This window comes from Sinohyriopsis cumingii, unplaced genomic scaffold (assembly GCF_028554795.1).
Source record: "Sinohyriopsis cumingii isolate HCF-2022 unplaced genomic scaffold, ASM2855479v2 utg001554l, whole genome shotgun sequence".
Classification (NCBI taxonomy): domain Eukaryota; kingdom Metazoa; phylum Mollusca; class Bivalvia; order Unionida; family Unionidae; genus Sinohyriopsis; species Sinohyriopsis cumingii.
In genome coordinates, this window is record NW_028316017.1 from 703,477 (window position 1) to 722,734 (window position 19,258).

The 19,258-nt window shown below is 35.9% G+C and overlaps 1 protein-coding gene across 1 annotated transcript in view; it reads left to right on the top strand.

Annotated features, from left to right (window-relative positions):
* Nucleotides 1-19,258, top strand: part of LOC149771957 (mucin-like protein) — a 52,419-nt gene that overhangs the window by 12,811 nt on the left and 20,350 nt on the right. Inside the window, exons 8-17 of the mRNA XM_089948054.1 lie at nucleotides 229-285; nucleotides 808-932; nucleotides 3,013-3,324; nucleotides 4,177-4,372; nucleotides 5,564-5,829; nucleotides 9,508-9,724; nucleotides 14,771-15,013; nucleotides 15,744-15,899; nucleotides 16,770-16,964; nucleotides 18,433-18,681. Coding sequence (XP_089804180.1) covers nucleotides 229-285; nucleotides 808-932; nucleotides 3,013-3,324; nucleotides 4,177-4,372; nucleotides 5,564-5,829; nucleotides 9,508-9,724; nucleotides 14,771-15,013; nucleotides 15,744-15,899; nucleotides 16,770-16,964; nucleotides 18,433-18,681 — 2,016 coding nt within the window. The remainder of the gene's footprint in view (nucleotides 1-228; nucleotides 286-807; nucleotides 933-3,012; nucleotides 3,325-4,176; nucleotides 4,373-5,563; nucleotides 5,830-9,507; nucleotides 9,725-14,770; nucleotides 15,014-15,743; nucleotides 15,900-16,769; nucleotides 16,965-18,432; nucleotides 18,682-19,258) is intronic.

Genomic DNA, 19,258 nt, shown 5'->3' on the forward strand with positions numbered 1-19,258 from the left:
ACAAGTTTACTTGTTCATTACAAGTGTACAAAGTATATGTATGAAATCGTATTCTGCATGGTTATAGGACCAGTTTGCATTTTCATTACAATGTAAAAATTATATGTGTGAAATCGTATTCTGCATGGTTATAGGACTAGTTTACCTTTTCATTACAATGTAAAAAGTATATGTATGAAATCGTATTCTGCTTGGTTATATGACCAGTTTATACTTGTTTCATTACAGGTGTAAAAGGGATCCTTTTCTATCCCTTAACTCATGAAGCAATTAACAAAATTGACGGTAAAACGTGTTTTCTGCATCTTTATGCTCTGTGTGTGTGTGTGTGTGAGAGAGAGAGAGAGAGAGAGAGAGAGAGAGAGAGAGAGAGACAGAGAGAGAATGTTATTTACTATTTCAACCAATACAAGTATTTTAAAACATACTGTATAATCAGTAACCACACAATTACCATGCCATTTGAGAAATAAAATCTGTAGTAATATGCAGTGAAATTTAATTCATGTAACCTAGATGTGCTTTATTTCATGTAGTATGTGTCCATGGTGATAAATATATGCGTCTGACAAGAACACACACACACACATACGTATGTGCATTGCATGATATCGCTCTGGAATGTATGTGTGCATGCATGCATGTAAATGTACAGACATACAAAGAGCAAAGATCAAGACATATGAATTGTATTTGTGTGACTGTTTCAGTGAAATATATGTCCTTTATTAAATATTAAGAGTGTTCTTCGCATATATTATCTTTATTAGTGAAACATTTTTACTTTTAATTTTCATTTCAATTCAGATCAAAGATTTGAATTCGGACAGAACATTGGGGACCAGTCTCTGAGTAACGTTGATGATGATTGTATAGAAATTCAGAACTCTTTTAGAATTCCCTTGTTTACTAATCTTCGGAGTAGAATTTATGTGAGTATATACAGTACAAATTAGAAAATGAACCATAGAAAAGGTTTAAAACAAGATTTATTTCTTTCCCCATCGAAGAGATGAATAGTGATAATTCCTGTCTTACCTGTCAAGAATAATTGTATTCTGTATTGTAAAACGTTCGCTTACTAATCACCTTTTTGCACATCTCGCTTTGAATCTACATACATATGATTACTCCACAATGTTATGAAATATCTCACAAGATAACTGCCGCTTAGGTTTGCAGTATTCAATGTCATGAGATTTTTTATTAATATTCCAACTACTTAAAATTTTGAAAAAGTAACTAAAAGTGCTTCTGTTTGCTTGGCGATGGTTATCTTTTGTTAATGCTACACTTTTTCGTCGTGGCTGATCTTTTGCAGCCATTGTGGAGTTATGTGTGTCTGTTTCATTTCTTACTGGTGCAATTTAAATAGTGATCACGTCGTTTTTTGACAATGAAGAGCAAATGGATAGTCACTATGTTCAATAAAAATTTTGAAGACCCCCCAAAGTTATATTCTTTTTAAAATAAAGCTTTTTTATGTTAAAATATATATTAAATATGATAAATGTAGGTAGACAGCGCACATATTTGGTTTGCTGAAACGGAACATGAAAATATTTTTCAGTAAGTCTGGAAGGCAATGTTATATTTCAAAAATGAATTTAAATTTGAATTAATATTACTGATAGAACGTCAAAATAAAACATATTGTTCAAATCATTTAATCAATACTGTCATACAATTGTGTGCTCAGAACATTTTTACATTTAAATCGAACAAAACAGAGGCTATACCACAGTGTGTATACATTTTTTAAACTTAATCAACTTCCCCATACATGTTACACGAAGACCTGTATAAATGTCACTTTTTGTGCAACTTGATAAGAAATCACACTAGTTTCTGGTAATAATGTATACTTTGCATCGTCCATAAGAATTTTTGTTTCAGTTGAATGTTGATAAAAGCCATTAAAAGTTTAACTGACCTTAGCTTTAGATAGGCGTGAAATAAAGAAAATGGTCACGAAACACAGAAAATGAAAGGACAATAAATATATAAGTATGCCCAATCAGTGTTTACACAAATTACATTTTGGTTGAGAGAGAGAGAGAGAGAGAGAGAGCTCATTAACATATGACAATTTATTTGTGTTTGAAAAACATATATGTCTTTGCAAATCTAACAGGTAAGCAGAGACAACGATCTCATATTTACTCATATATCCAAATGTAAGAGTACGAGTAACATGGTATGCAGATATAGATGTCTTGTGAAGCACACGATGTGAGATTAGTATTGTCGATTAGTTTCATAACTTACGTCAATCTTCAAATTCAACATTTATCGGAATCTGTCGTGTCAATATTTTACAATGGAGTACTGAATGTATTGAATGTGTGAGACCTGTTGCAGAAGAGCGTGCGTGTCTGTGTATTGTACACCGCAAACTGTTAATGTTATTGGTCTTAAAGAAACAGTTTATCACAAGTATGTTTAACCTAATCAACCGATGGACAAATAATATGCGGATATTTCGTACACAATAATTAATCCCACCCTACACGGGAAATACGAATACCACAGTTACTTTTCAAACAGTGATTGATTTCTAATTAATGTTGCTAGCTGCGCAATTAATTACACTTTGTCAAGTGGGTGCGATACATATATATATATAAATCCTTTGGTTAAAATTTCACGAATTGTCTCATGGCTAAATGTAATAAAACATATTGAAACTGATCTTACATTTAATTTGATTTTCCTAATTACATGCATTTTTCATTCTAAAACTGAAAAGCATAACAGAAGTTCTAACGTATCTGGTCAACAAACAATACCACGATTGTTTCTTCGATCATATAAAACTTATTTGAATTTCGTCTTTAAATATTTTAAGAAAAATGATAACTGTTTTCTTTAACGACCTTTTTTAAGTGTCATTCTGATCCGAACGAAGCTAGACAACAACATGCTCACATGAAGTCAACCTAGATTTACGTATAAATATTGTTATGCATGTGTATAGAAGTTTTAAAAAACGTACTTAATTTTGTTTTCTAGGTCTGCAGTAATGGCATCGTCACGTTCGATAAACCGTTTACAGCGCCATCCCTGCCGAAGTCTAAGCAGACCAAAACAGACATACTGATGGCGTATTTGACAGACATCCAGATTGGTTTCGATGGACAGATATATTATCAAGTATATGATGTTACTAAAGACAGTGATTTCAGAACACGACCGAACGTCATCAACGCGGAATCGATAGTTAGAGAACTGAAGACTAGCACTAGATATTTTGAGGCCCAATTCTTACTTGTGGTTACTTGGCTGAAAGCGAGACCATACGATGCAGAAGAGCGTTACAATGAAGTATGGGATATATTGTTGTTTGCAATGTGTAAATCGTTGTTTTCCGATATTCATTCGCATATTTAATATGTGAGATTCACACTGTCAAACTAATGATTGAAATTATCCTTAACAAAAGGCGAGGAGAATAAAATACTAAGCACACCATTGTTTCCATATATAATTCCCTGAATATGCACATAACCTGCAAAATAAACAGAGAAAAAATTAATTTTGAAATCAATGCGCAAGTCAAAGTTAAAAAATATAGCAGCTGATAACCTCAGTCAATTTCTAAGCATTGTTGACATATATCGAAAGTCTGAGATTCCAGGCAAAGTTTGGTCACTTAAATTTCATTTTTCATTCACTTCTATAATGTATTAGCGTTATGCCACATTTTGAGAAATAAATTATCCTTTATGTCAAGAGAACAATTCTGATATTTTACAAAACTTATTTAAACTTTTACTCAACAATTATTTTAGTTTAAAAAAAGTATATTCGGCTTGAATAAAAGTATATTTGTGCTATTAATGACATGCAAAGTATTACAGAACTTCTAAACGAAAATGACAATACAATATTGATTAGAAGAAATGAGAGTGACCTTAGAAGAAAATTGTCATCGTAATATATAAATGGATAAATATAGGGGCAAATAGAGAAGCATAGAAAGATTCATTGGCAAATAAACTCAGATGAGTCTGATGGTTTTCGAAATACTGTCATTTGATTCTATCACTATTACCAATAACCATGAAAATCAAATATTGTGTTATCTTATTTCATATCAGCATTTCGTATTCTCTTGCGTATTATTTAGTTTTCCTTACTTCAGTTTCTCTGATGTTTGTTTTCCTTTCTTTTCAGACTATGTCATTTCAACTTGTCTTGGTATCAGATGGCTTAGAAACATATTGCTTTTACATATACTTCCAAGATGAAATGCACCTTCGTGCGAACAATGTTTTCATCGGGTATGTAACACAAACTGGAGAATATGTACCACATATGTACTCATCTACTCCCTTGGCTTGGGATATTTCAACAAAAGTAAAATCAAATGGTAAGTTAAGCAACCGAGAAATATACTGCTTTTGCTTGAAAATATTTCCAAAAGTGAATTTGCTTTAAATAAAATAGTTTTCCTCCAAACGTAGTGAATGCTTGTTTTGAAGTGTGCTTGTCAACATGTCTATTTGTTTTCGTTCTCTATGTCAGCATGAGTATGGGTGTATATGTATCGATGTAGGTAAGTATGTAAATACATAATCATGGAAATATTTTCTTTTTATAAGATTTGCGCGATCAGTCGTATTCATCTTCCTTCACACTTTCAAATACTTCTAGCTGACGACTAGATTCAAAATTAAATTATATATCTTTGAGTTTTGAAGAAAATGATCTACTTTCTTATATAACTTATACCTTATGCCCTGAGATACAGAGTGTAGATTGCGGATTATCTGAGATTAGTAATATAAACCTATTTAGCTTTTAAATGTCTGTATGTATCTTGATGATTCTGCACATAATTTGTATATATTTGTGGGAAGATCGAAAATATTTAGCCCCACTTGTGCATGAACAATAGGAATGCTTTATTTTGTATATGTTAAATCCATGACATGTTTAGGCCTGAGGTCTTTGAGATTAAGCATTACCATGTGTGCATTTCGTAAGCAATTTAATGTATTGCAACGTTCAGTCTTCTTATGAATTTAACGTATTGCAACGGTCAGTCATTTTATGAATTTATTGTATTGCAACGGTTAGTCATTTTATGAATTTAAAGTATTGCAACTGTCAGTCGTTTTATGAATTTATTGTATTGCAACTGTCAGTCATTTTGCAACTGTCAGTCATTTTATGAATTTAATGTATTGCAACGGTTAGTCTTTTTATGAATTGAAACGGTCAGTCGTTTTATGAATTTAATGTATTGCAACGGTCAGTCATTTTATGATTAGCATTAAACTTGACCGTTAGTATCTTCTTGACTATTTGCGGTTTGAAACAGTACTGAGGATTGGCTCATTCAAGACCTTTTGAGAAACAAACCTTGTTGTCACATTAAAGGAATGTAACCAATAAACAATACTAAAAAAGCACGATGAGTTGATTCTGTCGTAATACATTTGTCTTTACAACGAGATAAGAATGTACTAGATGAAACTGTTTGATACAGGACAAGGGGCAGTAACTAGAAAGAAACGATGAATATACAAGAATGTATTCCTCGCATTCCTGTTTGCAGGCAAAACCGGGATTATTTTCTACCAGCTAACGGAGGCACCATGCCAAGAAAACATTTACAGACACAAATGCATAAGATGGTATGCACGAAACAACCCGGGCAAACAAATATACAGCGACGCCATGACTCAGTTACCCGAATGTCCTTGTACATTAGACTGGCTCAGGAGCGATCCTAGATACGTAGGACTAACTTTGAGACAGGGGGAAGCGGAGTGTAGCTACCTTCGTTTTAGCTGGTGGTTTAATCCTAGTGGTGTGGGAAAGGTATTTGTTGAGTCTTTGCTTTGTGTAAAAAATTGATTGCGGCGGAAAAGACAGGGATTAAATAAGTGTGAAATAGAACTAAAACAAAACTATGAGAGCTTAAAAAGATATTGTCAACAGTAACGTACCTTGATTACAATATAATTTGTAATTAGCACATAAAGTTCTTCTCTGCGGTTCCCTGTCATCGGTAGGAGTGTCAAAAACAAGACACATGGTATGAGCTAAAACATCTGCAAAACTTCCTCCATAAGTAATAACATTAACGAGAATAAGAAGGGATGGCAGATTTATTTTTTTAATGTAATACTAGACGCCCTTCCGTATATACCTATTGCCTGTGATAGCACTGGACAACAAATTTTTACAAAAGTCATGTTACTGAAATAAAATTAGTCAATTCTTATCAATTTTTATGTGCTGAACACGAATATGACAGTCAAATTGCAAAATTGGCTCTAGTTTTTTTGTAATCTGCAAGAAATTAATGTTTACATAACGAAATGCATTCCAATAGTAAAAGGTCAACTGTAATAGCCTACCTATAAAAAATCAAGTCATTGACTACATCTTAGATTTCTTCGCCTGTCTCTTGTACAGCTGTTCGGGAGCATCTCTGAGGAGTGTCCAGCAGTAGTCAGCCAGCATTGTAGTGGACCATTTTCCCTGGTATCTTTGTTCCATTGTTGCGATATCTTGATGAAAACGTTCGCCGTGTTCATCACTAACAATACCACAGTTGCTAGGAAAGAAATCCAAATGGGAATGAAGGAAGTGAATCTTTAGAGACATATTGCAGCCAAGTTTCTTATACTTCATCAACATGTCTTCTACTAGTTCCTTATAGTTTTCTGCCCTAACATTTCCGAGGAAGTTTGTAGAAACTAGGCGAAAAGCATTCCATGCTTGTTTCGCGTCACCTTCCAGCAAGTTGTTGAACCGGTCATCTTTGAAAAGCTCTCGAATCTGAGGACCCACAAAAACTCCCTCTTTAATCTTTGCTTCGCTGAGTCGAGGGAATTTTTCATGCAGGTATCGGAATGCTGGCAAAGTCCGGTCAATGGCTTTCACGAAGTTCTTCATCAAACCTAGTTTGATGTGAAGGGGTGGTAGCAAGATTTTCTGAGCCTCAACCAGAGCTGGGTGTTGGATATTCTTCTCTCCAATGGCTACATTCTGCCTGTGAGTCCATTCCTTCCTCATGTAGTGCATTTCCCTTGCTCGGCTATCCCACTCGCATAAGAAACACATGTATTTTGTATATCCTTGCTGCAGTCCCATTAAAAGGGCAACTACCTTCAAATCACCACAGAGGTGCCAGCTGTACTTGTTATACTCAATGGAATTCAGTATCTGCCTTAAGTTATCGTATGTCTCTTTCATGTGGACAGCATACGCTACTGGAATAGATGGAAGAATGTTTCCATTGTGCAAAAGCACAGCCTTGAGACTCAGTTTCGAAGAGTCCACAAATAGTCTCCATTCTTGTGGGTCATGAGTGATTTTTAAAGCATTCATGAGGCCCTCAATATCGGAACAGAATATCAGATTACTTTCCTTTCTGAAGAAAGGCTCCAATTGCTGGTGGCGCTTTCGATATGCAGTAATTGTGACATCTTCTTCTAGAAGATTCCATTGTTGGAGTCTTGATCCTAGCAATTCTGCCTTGTTCTTTGATAAGTCCAAATCACGAATCAGGTCATTTAGTTCTTCCTGTGTTATTCTGTGTGGGGTTGATGATGCACCACAGTGAAAATCTGGATCACTGCATGCTGATGGACCAGGAGAAGAACAGGTCGACTCACCTTTGTCTTCGTCAGATGAATCAAGAGAATATTCTGCTGGAGGTTCTGGAATAGGAAGTCCCTCACCATGTGGAACTGGTCTCAATGCAGACGGAATGTTTGGGTAGACTATTCTCGACTTCTTTCGCTTCGTTATTCCGCCGGAAAGAGGAGGAACCAAGCAGAAGTAACAGTCATTTAGGTGGTTGCTTGGCTCTCTCCACACCATTGGGACTGCAAACGGCATTGATGACCTTTTGCAATTCAACCACTGTGAAAGCTGTGTTGTACATGTAGCACAGCATATATGCGGAGCCCAAGGCTTGTCTTGGTCACCAACCTTGCATCCGAAGTAAAGATGATATGCCTTCTTCACTTGAGAATTGATACTTTTCTTCTGGTTGGCAAATGTCACTTCCCCACAAATATAGCAAAAATTGTCCGCGGTATTAACACACTTTCGAGGCATTACTGTTCTTTATTGTACGTAAATGGATAAAATAATAAGTTTTATGTAACAGTAGCTTGAACTGTCTCGCACAACGTCTAAAATATTTTAAATGCTGAACCTATCTGATTGGGCTTTATATAGTACACTGCTTACGTCAGCTTCAGCAGCCGCCTGGCATTAGTATAATAGGCCTACACATGTATAGTACACTGCTGACGTCAACTTACTTCAGCAGCCGCATGGCATTAGTATTGCATTGCATCAGAAAATGATGCAATCAACTGTGGATGATGTGAGCATGATGGTATTATGCAATGTTACATCATTATTCCGGATGTTGCTGCAGTCCTACTGGAGAAATTTACACAGTGAAACATAGAAAATGAGGTATATGAATATCTTCAAAACGAGAGCCAATACAAATTTTTCACGGTTATATTCGTGTTCGGCACACCAAAATACTACAGATTAGGGCCTTTTCAAGTCAGTAATGATTTCACTGTTGACCAGTGTAGTCATTACCCCTGTAAATTGGGCAAAAACCTGCTCTCTATGACTTGCATTGCTGTTGTCCACACATCTGGAAATAGAATCATAAAAGAGAGGACTATGGTTGAAGTGATCAAAATGATGATTGATGTTTAAACAATAAAACTTCTGTGTAGTACAATGCCAAATCCTTCACAGAAATATGACCCAGCTTGTTGAAAAAATATATGAAATACTACAATAAGAAAGGCATGTGAAGCAAGTTTTCGATGTAAAAGTAGCCTGCTCGTTAACTTGAATAGGTTCTACATGTTCCGGTCCGAATAAATCTCGTACAAAATATTTAAGCTATAGAACATTCATCATATTCCCATGGAAATAACAAGTAGAAATGAATAAACTGGATATGCTACTTTCATTCATTTTATCTAGATTTGTCAAACCTAATGACATTTACGAAAAATTCCGAATTATCTAACCTAAAAATCTACCTTGTTTATCAAACGAGTATGATACAAGGATACGAAGAATACATACAATTTATACGTACCTCTGCAGTTGAAAGATTGATATTGTAAAGAAAAAAGCATCCTGACAAGGAATCTATGCAAAGTGATTAACCTGAAAAATTATAACACTGTATATTGGTACATGGCGGGTACGACAAAACGGAATACATGAGGTAAGTAAGTTTATACTGCCATTGTTCTGAACATGCCACAGTAAGTTGATCGTCGAAGTGAGTAAAACCCGTTAGACAGAATTAAGCATACACCATGGGCAATGATGTACTTAGCGACAGGCTCCATACTCTATTTGCAATAAATATAACAATTACGACTTTGTAGATACAATTCCTTGACACACACACACACACACACACACACACACACACACACAGATACATACCTAAATATTCTTATCATTTATCATGTTAATATTTACTCATTTTAGACGTGTTGCTATAGCAACTCATCTGATCATCACTTCATGCAATCTGGACCATATGCTGGAGGTTTTGTCCGCTATCATCCCTGGCTTTTCTACAACTGGCACGTGCAAGAAGATTTACAGATGAGGGAATACTGCTGCGATAGAGAAGATCTGTGTGATCTTTACCATGCGGTGCGTCCAATAGGAACCTGTTATACAACTTTTCCATTAAGATTTGGTAAATGCATTTAAATTACATCATCCTAACTAAATGGATTATTTCTTGCAACTGAATGTACTTCTCCATAATTTAAAAATGTTAGCTAAGAACATGTAGTTTTTATCTATGCTGTAAGTTAATATCCATTTTCAGCCTCCTATATGACATCATCATAGGCGAGCTGAAAGGAGTTTAGTATATCTTGTAGCTTGCCGCGATGGGCAACACAATCCTTCTGTACTTTTATCAAGTTCTGCGTGCTTGACATTTGAGTAAACTGCTTAATATTTGAAATTTTGTATTTTTAAAAAAAAATAATTGCAAGACTCTAATTTTATTAAAGTACATCATATCAACGTCAGCCCTAAATTCTACTGGACATGTGATGGTAAGTACTATGGTGACAAAGCTGTGTGATATAGACGTTGCCTTGTACATGAAGCGACGAAACTCGTTCCAGACCATGTCGAAGGCACACCATGTATTGTGAATATTTTGACCTCCTCGGAAAATTACGGCGTTGTTAATTTGGTGCATGATGTCATGACATTTCTAGTCGTCCGAGCTTGGTACAACCACGTAAGACCAGTCCCACTTCATCCACCACGTAAGGAGGTTCAGCAGCTGCTATATCGTTCCACAGCCGAAGGGTCCAATGAGCAGCGCCCGGAATGATGCATCATGTTTGAATCCTTTGTGGCTGAAAAGTCAATAACGTGCATACTTTTAAAATATTTGCATAGTGTTTGGGTTGTAAGCAAAAGACTGAGACAAGCAGCCGTTTATGATGTGCAACTCGCCAATGGGAAACACACGCTCCAAGAACTTGCACAGCATGCAGGGTTAAAAGTCCATTATCGGTGCACGTTCCGCTGCTGCAACAGAGCGCGAGCATAAAAAAGTCGGCCACTTCTCTGGCATCTGGCCTTTAAAAGTCGATTAGGCTGCCCTGGAGCAAGTATCTGTTGAAATATGTCCACCAGTAATAACACATTGGTCTTGAGGTGTAAACAGTGGTAGCTTTCCATGTTCGTAAAGGTATTCTTATTCATGGCTCAGGTCGATGCGGTTGTTGAGGTATACCTCCGCCAAGGCGTTTTGATCTTGTGCAGTGTGGTAGTATCCGTATGCCCGCATCTTGTTGCCTTCAGGGTGATCCACGTTTTGGTCGCCAGCTAACAAAGATTTATCTTGTTCATGCGGTAAACCCAGATTGTGTCGTAGTCACAGTGGATGGCAGTCATACAATATCAAAACTATTTTTTCTTTCGGAAGCAACCGAAGTAGAGGTGAGGACTAATGCGTTTCCTTACGACTGTCATTAGGATGCCTTTGGCCTTACGTATTTGGAGTACATATTGGAAAGGAGGCTAGGAGATTCGGTGAACTGATTTACTGATCATTCATCCTTCAACTTGTCTGCGACCTCTTTTTATGCAGTGCTGTGGAGTGGATGCTCTTGATCGGCGCTCAGGAAGGTAGAAATCAGCAGTTTCAATGCTCGGCAGCTTTCGATCAGTTTCTTGTGCAGCAGGTGCACCTTATCATCCTCAGGACGCCTTAATCTGATTCTAGCTGTAGACGTGCATAAGGTGTTTGTTTAGATCCCGAATTGCCTGTCCCGTATGCATGGGGTGGTTGAACTTCCGACTGGCTTCGTGAAATGAACAACAGTAAGTTTGCCGCAAAAGATTGTCCACAATTGTATCGCTCGACCAGCAATCAGACTACTCAGTTGTCTTCATCATCGTCAGGATTCACAAAAGCGACCGGAATCTGTTGCTTTGGTCTACTGTGGTTTTCCCAAAGACAGAGTTGTTCATCAGCATAAAGGAGTCTTTCTCGAACTCCGACTTCTCCTAGGTTTGTAATTCTGTATTCAGCTGTATGTAATGTGCATTCAACGCGCTTTGATCAAAACCTACCTGGTGGAGGACCTTGATGACGTGCATTCTTAGTCTGTTGGAAAACTGGAGGTTTTGGAAATAGAGTACATCGTGCTCTTTTTGTGTATGCTTAGAACTGGTTGAATGTCGATTTCAAGGATGTAAGCAATGGGTGGCGTCCACAGCAATTGATTAGAGTGTGGGATGGCTGACCCACTTAAAGCCACCAGTTAATATGCTCAGTATCATGACCCACCATAGAAGTTTTTGGGATAAAGGTGGGTTGTTTAAAAGGTTTCTCTTTTCGCTGTCGTATTCATTGGGTTCTTTGCTTTGGCGTGACGCTTGTTCAGACATCGAATTCCCGCCACGGATTCATTCTCATATAATAGGTGCATGTTGATGTCTGTTAGCATATCGATGTTGGTACCCTATGACGTTTAGAAGGTCATACGAGCTCATACCGTGTATGTTGTATTAATATCCTGGCAACTTAGTTACCAGCATTTTCAGATTGCTATTCATAAACTAGAAACTGTCTATTAATGGTGATAATATTCATAATGCTTAGTTTTAAGCCTCTATCAATGTCACCTAAATTCTTTGAATGAATTTTATTTTGCTGTACCTACAGTAAGCTTTATATATATAATCACAATTCTCCAAACTGATTTTCGGTTTTTTTTTGTGGTTCACATATAACTTTATTAAATTGTTTCCTTACTCTCGATTCTACACTCTTCATATCTCATGCCGCGTGATTACCACCACAATTCGCTCGCATAGATCTTCTAATCGGTCAATACTCCGGTACCACACTTTCAGAAGGATACACACTACGTTCTCTTCTAAACTCTGGCATATATATACTACAATTCTCACCAAAGCATTTGATTCGCACAACTTTTCTAGTTGAGGCCGATCACACTTGCTTTTGCATCGAAATACCATGTCGAGCCAAAGGTGTGTATAATCGCTGTCACAGAGTTCGAAATAAACTCGCATTACATGTTCTGCAATACAGACACGAAAACAAGACTAGTTTTCACACATACAAAATGACATCGTCATTATAACAAACCTGAATGGCAAATGAGCAAAAGAAAGTTTTCCAACGCGCACGTGCACATCAAGCAGTTAAAGTTCCGGGACTTGGCATTTGATTATTATTTAGTGGGTGGTTTATACCAACCATTTGAAGAAAAGACAATTTCTATTTATAGCAATCCTCTAATTTGAAAAATATAATATCTGCAACTAACATATGTCTGGATTATGATATATCAATTGATAAAAATGTTATTACTTAAAACTACATGAAATAAATAGTGGTATCAAAGATGTATGTTTATATGATTGTATGGGTTCGTTAGGGGAATAGTTGAAAGGTCAAAACGCTATTCTTTGAAACATGCAATCAATATGCACTAAAATAAACTATTTAATTCCATTAAATTTTTTAAAATATCCAGTTTTTTGAGGTCGGGCTCGATGGGAGAAAGGGAGACTCCAAAGTGTTGTGATAAATTATGGAACACCACCAAAATATATGTGTGTGACGTAAGGGAGGTAAATGATAGCGATGTAAAAGTGTTGGAGAAGGAAAGATGCTGATGAGCAAGCAGCATACGATAAATCCAGGCATCTCTTAAGGTATTCTCTAATATCCAGGCCGACTTTGATAAAGTTTATGGATGTAATTCTCTGTCATATCATACAATATTTAGGTGGTTTGATTGTTCATACAAGATGGGTTCCGCATTTGTTGACAGTTGATAAAACAGACAGGGATTGAAAAACTCCTCACCAAATATGAAAAAAGTAAATAGAGACACTTGAATGTGATTGCCACAAGTGATTTGCTTTTTTAAACCAGACTCAAGAGAAAATAATAACGTTTTGGATCGGAGAACAGGAGCAGAGACCCAAATTAGTTGACGTAGTCGGATTGTTATGAGAGTTTATTACAAAAATCCTGGTCATCCAGGTACCTGTGCGTGAGCCTTCCAGTGCCACTGGGCATTTGGATGCCACAAAAGTGTTTTCAAAAATTGTGGAACACTCCCAAAGCAGCCGTTTTTGTACCGGTACCCGAGGTATCCATCTACTCCATGACAAATATCCGGCGCATAAATCATCTATCGTGAGCGACTTCATGAAATAACACAGCATCCAAATTTGCTACATCCTCCATACAAACCTGTGTTAGCATCAAGCAATGTTTGACTAAATTCTGTTATCAAAGTTTCACTGAGGAGAAGACGATTTGAAAGCCGCCATGTAGCTAGAAGTACAGTCTTTTTTCAGTGCACGAAAAACATACCGAAACGTGGAGACAAAAAGACATTACATTTGATAATTGGATAATCAGACTAAGACTGTATACATAGGTGGTGGGGAGTGCGTTAAAGGAATACCGTAATATACTACTCACTAAAAAAGAACTTTGTTGTAAACTGCCCTAATCTTAAGAACTTTGGCAACTACTTCTCGTATATCATAATACCGAAATGAGCTGAAATGATTATGGTCAGCTCGCTGGAAGATTCATCATTCACGATGAAAACTGTCTAACAGTTCATATAATATAATTAATTAATTAATTCTGAGTGACGACAAATAAAACTTAGAATTTCAAAGTGAAATCACACACACTGTATATATATATATATATATATATATATATATATATATATATAGAGAGAGAGAGAGAGAGAGAGAGAGAGAGAGAGAGAGAGGGAGTGAGAGAAAGAAAGAGAGAGAGAGATTATGACATTGAGAAAATATTTCCTCGAGTCAGCCTTAACAAAACTTTAACTTTTTAATTTAAATTTTATGTGGAAATATAAAAAGGGAGATTAAATCTTTACTGGTCATCTTAATATTATTTCAAGAGAATAACTAGTTTCAACAGTAAATATTTGCACAGAGGTCGTTGTTAATGACAACATGAACCTTTTTCTGACTATTTAGATATATTTTACAAAGTATTTGATTTATCTACAATTTTGAAAGCCGTTTATTTCTAAAAAATTCCTTCAATCATCATTGTTTATCTGTCAAAACATAATTTAAAGTTCAAATCATGCGGATGGATTGTGTCCGAAAACAAAGTTTGGATACACAACATCACGTGTGCATAAATGAACTATCCGGAACCGATCTAAATCCATTTCAGCCATCTTTTGGGGCGATCCTCACATCGAAACTTTAGATGGACGAAAGTATACATTTAATGGACTCGGAGAATATACACTTATCAACATGGAGTCTGGAAATACTACCTTTGTTTTGCAAGCAAGAACAGCCAGAGTGGAGAAAAAGGATGGTAACCTTAGTGATGCAACAATATTTTCTGCATTTGCTGCTAAAGACGATAGGAATGTCAGTATTAATGTGGAGCTCAACAGGACAAAAAATGGTGAGGTTAAAGTATGAAACATGGAAAGTTATTTTTATCAATAACGTGATGAAATTTATGCATTTTGGTTAGAATATATCTTCTTATCTTGTAAGAGGTCTTATGAAAGTTTGACAATACATTGAAATGCAAATGTCTGAAAAGTGTTAGTAGCTATATATTTTATTCACAAATGATATCGAGTATGACGTTTGTGCATATCTAACTAAATACAACATGAAATCAAAGAGCATAAAATATTGAGTAATAAAACATTACTTTGTTATCCATTCTTTACAAATTGACAGGGCACATTAATATTTGTTGAGGGTAATAACACCATTCTAGTTGTCGAAATGCCCTTTCTCGGGGACTGTTATTGCCTTCTCTCGATGAATCTATCCTTCTAAAACGTGAATTTTTAGATTTGTAAAAGAGATTTGTACAAGAGAAAAGATATTTATATAAGAACAGATACCACTGAAGCAGACATTCATCGATTAAGTATTTTGCTTGACCCAATGTGACGTCATATGAAAGAGGCGCGTGGCAATAGTGCCCGCAGGTATAGTAGTAATGACAAGTCAGCTTTAGTACCCTTCAGTAAAGGGGAAATGCGTACTGTACGAACATAATTCCATGTAGTAAGTTAACTGGAACTTAATAAATTATGATGTAATAGAAATAGATAGAAAAATTTGTGTGTAGTTGCCGTAATCTATATTTGCATGGAATAATGTGTATATTTTAGGACTTCTTGTCTTTGCAAACATGGGTTCTGGTGTCAACTTCGATGACTACACTATTCCTTTTGCTGATGAAAGTTTTCCATTTACTATCAACAACGAAAACGTATCTCTACTGCGCACTGACCTAACCAAGGCATTTCAGGCGGTGTTTTCTTCAGGTATTATGAAAGCTATTTTTCCACGAATGATTATCACTTGAAGTAATGTGCTGCACGTTACTAACAATACTAGTACATTCAGGGATATGTAACGAGTAATGTCTATACGTCGATAAAATACGCAGATATGAATGCTGGCACTCAGGGATATGTAACGAGTAATGTCTATACGTCGATAAAATACGCAGATATGAATGCTGGCACTCAGGGATATGTAATGAGTAATGTCTATACGTCGATAAAATACGCAGATATGAATGCAGGTAGGCATAGTTATATTTTTTATATTTTATAATTTATAATCTTATAAAACTAAGATAAATTATGAATTCCCAACTTATTGTGACTAAATGTTTGTAGATGTGGAATTTCTAATGTAGTGGGAATTGTGATGATTCTATTACTTAATGCATAGTAGGACGGAATAAATTTCAGACATCAAGTCATAGAGGCTTGACTTTCTGTATGAAGGTGAAATACACAAATATTACCAGAGATGAATGTTTACTTACTCAACCAACAATATGTTATCATTAAGCGTCGGTAGGAAAAGATGACAAAGACCCGACGATGAATAGAAAACGAAGAAAATGGGAGAGAATATACATTTGAATCAAGAATAGTCTGTTGATTTGCTTATTAGCTCTGGCAATAATAAGCGGAAGGAAAATGAGAAGAGCAGCATTGTCACGTTTTAGCATGTTGATTTAATAGTTAATAATAAAGGGAAAAAGGTTGTCATAATCTAAATACGGCGTGAAATGCTGGGAAGTATTTAAAATACCGGTCTGAAGAACTTGGAAGCAACTCGCATACATATAGCACATATATTAGATTGATGTTTCATGTAATTACCGATTGCCTTTTCAGGCATATCAATGACTGTTACACTCGGCATGCGGATGCTAAGTATTGCTGTTGTCATTCCAATAACCTTCAGTGGAAAAACCAAAGGTCTTTTGGGAAATTTCGATGGTAATGACACTAATGAATTTAGATGCGCCAATGGAACATTACTTGAGAACACCATACAAGAAAGAGAAATATTCCAGTTTGGACAAAGTTGTAAGTCATTTTCTAATATCTTATAGTCTGTTATTGTTGGACTCTTTTCGTTCTCGTTATTCTACATTCATTTGATGGAAACATTCGATATTCTTAGAATTAAGTTACGTTGATATTGACAAATTAACAAAAACAAATAAAAACTGGTTTGCTTGAAATAAGAATTTGAAAGTACCTTTGACATTTAAGCTGTATTATTTTTCTTCTGCTACTACTGTTTCTGCTACTACCACTACTACTATTACTACTACTACAGAACCTCAAGAAAATTGGCGACTGAAATGGAACATTACCGTTTGGAGGTTGTATTTTAAGAGTTTGAAATTTAGTCCTAATTACCTTGCTTTATAAACGGGGAACAAAGACACAATAAGTTGAATTAGTGACCTCAATATTTGAATAGCAAAAGTAGGTTACATTATACCGTATACAATATATAAGGGACTACAGGAAATACTCGTCCATTATATTGTACATAGGTACTAGCTAAAATAATTGAGAAGTATTTTTTCTTCCTGGAACGAATATATAAATCTAACAGTGATAACAATGCGGCCAATATGCAGTTACATATCACACTGTTTATCTTAGCTATCTTCGTTTGCATATGTTGCGTCAATAGTAAAATATATGAGTCTGCTAATAACTTAGTTTCAGTGATAATCAGAGATATAATCTGTAACAAACTTTACAAATCGACTGTTTATTACATTGTAAGCATTATATACGGAAAGATATCCCTAAACACCAAAGAACGTAATAATGTCTGTCGTCTCTTTGTGTTGGTTATTTCCAAATAAGGTTTCATTTCTTCATTTAAATCAGTTAATCAGTCAGCCAATCAGCTCAAAGTCATACCATCGAAAGCATTAACCTCTTTTCATTTCATATTATTTCATCTTTTCGGCCGGAATGTTCGGCGAAATGTATCTACCTATTTCACTTCTTAACTCATCTCTCTTGAACGTTACCAAGGAGATGATATTTCCAACACAAATAACTAGCCAATCCTAGCTCAGGTGCAAACAAAATTGTGAAGATACAACAGAGGTCCAGAGTAAAACTAAGGGTTCAGATTCAACGTTTCTGCTATCAAAAAGTTCAAGAATAAGTTGCATTTCAATATTGTCACTTCGTCCCTATTATCGGTTATACGTTTATGTTAGCTGTGTTACTGAAGCTTTTGTTGGGGATTAGTCACTAACATACATATTCAAGTATACATTTTTGTTCCTGTTTTTACCACGCGATATATTTTCTTTGACCTTGCAAGTTTATTTTTCACTAGCCAATGCTGTATGGTATGGCGTTTGTGCAGATGTCGATGACTCTGAACTGGACACCATTGACACTTGAATGGAACATTAATTTTCTCAGCGATGTATGTTTGGATATTATTTAGTTAGGCTAAGGTTTTCACATTGTGCTGCTTATATCACGCAAACATATACTAATATTTACTTTACAGGGAGAACATCAGAAATGGAATCAGTATTTCGTTATCCTACCGGAAAAGGACATGCAGATTTTACTGATCCTACATTTACACCCAAATTCCTTGACGAAGCTGACCCAGTAAATGTTGCTAATGCCAAAGAGATTTGTGGAGAAGAAAACCAGGAATGTATATTTGATCTCGTGTTCACAGACAATGAAGAAATTGCACAGGAAACTCTTCAAATTGAAAATAAAGCAAAACAGGACCAAATTAAAATAGGTATGGTGTGATAGTTTAAAGTGGTCTGTCTTACATGATTGTACATATTAGACAGCGTTATCTTTGTTGTTGTTGTTGTTCTAGGGTTTAACGCCATTTTTCAGCACAAGATAGGCTATACATGGCGGCCAGTATAACTGGTGGAGGAAGAACCCTGGAAAACCCAGGGAAGAACCACCGACCCACGAGAAGCTACTGGCAGGCTTTCCCACATACCCACGCTAGCTGAGCCTTGGACTCGAACCCACGCAGACAGAGGTGAGATGGCAGTGATCCAGAACGGTGAGCGCTTTAGACCACTCGGCCACTCGGGGCCCCACAGCGTTATCTATTCGTCAATATTCACACAAAATTTGTATAAATAATCCAAAAGATATCAAACCATACGAATGCATTGCGGACAATACGCATATATATATATATATATATATATATATATATATATATATATATATATATATATGTTCATTCATTCAATACTGAATAAATGAATATGCTGTGGAGCTGACATAGTTCTATAAAGTTTAAAATACAAGCCAAGTTTATCAGGATTTTAAGATTTACGCAGTCTATTATC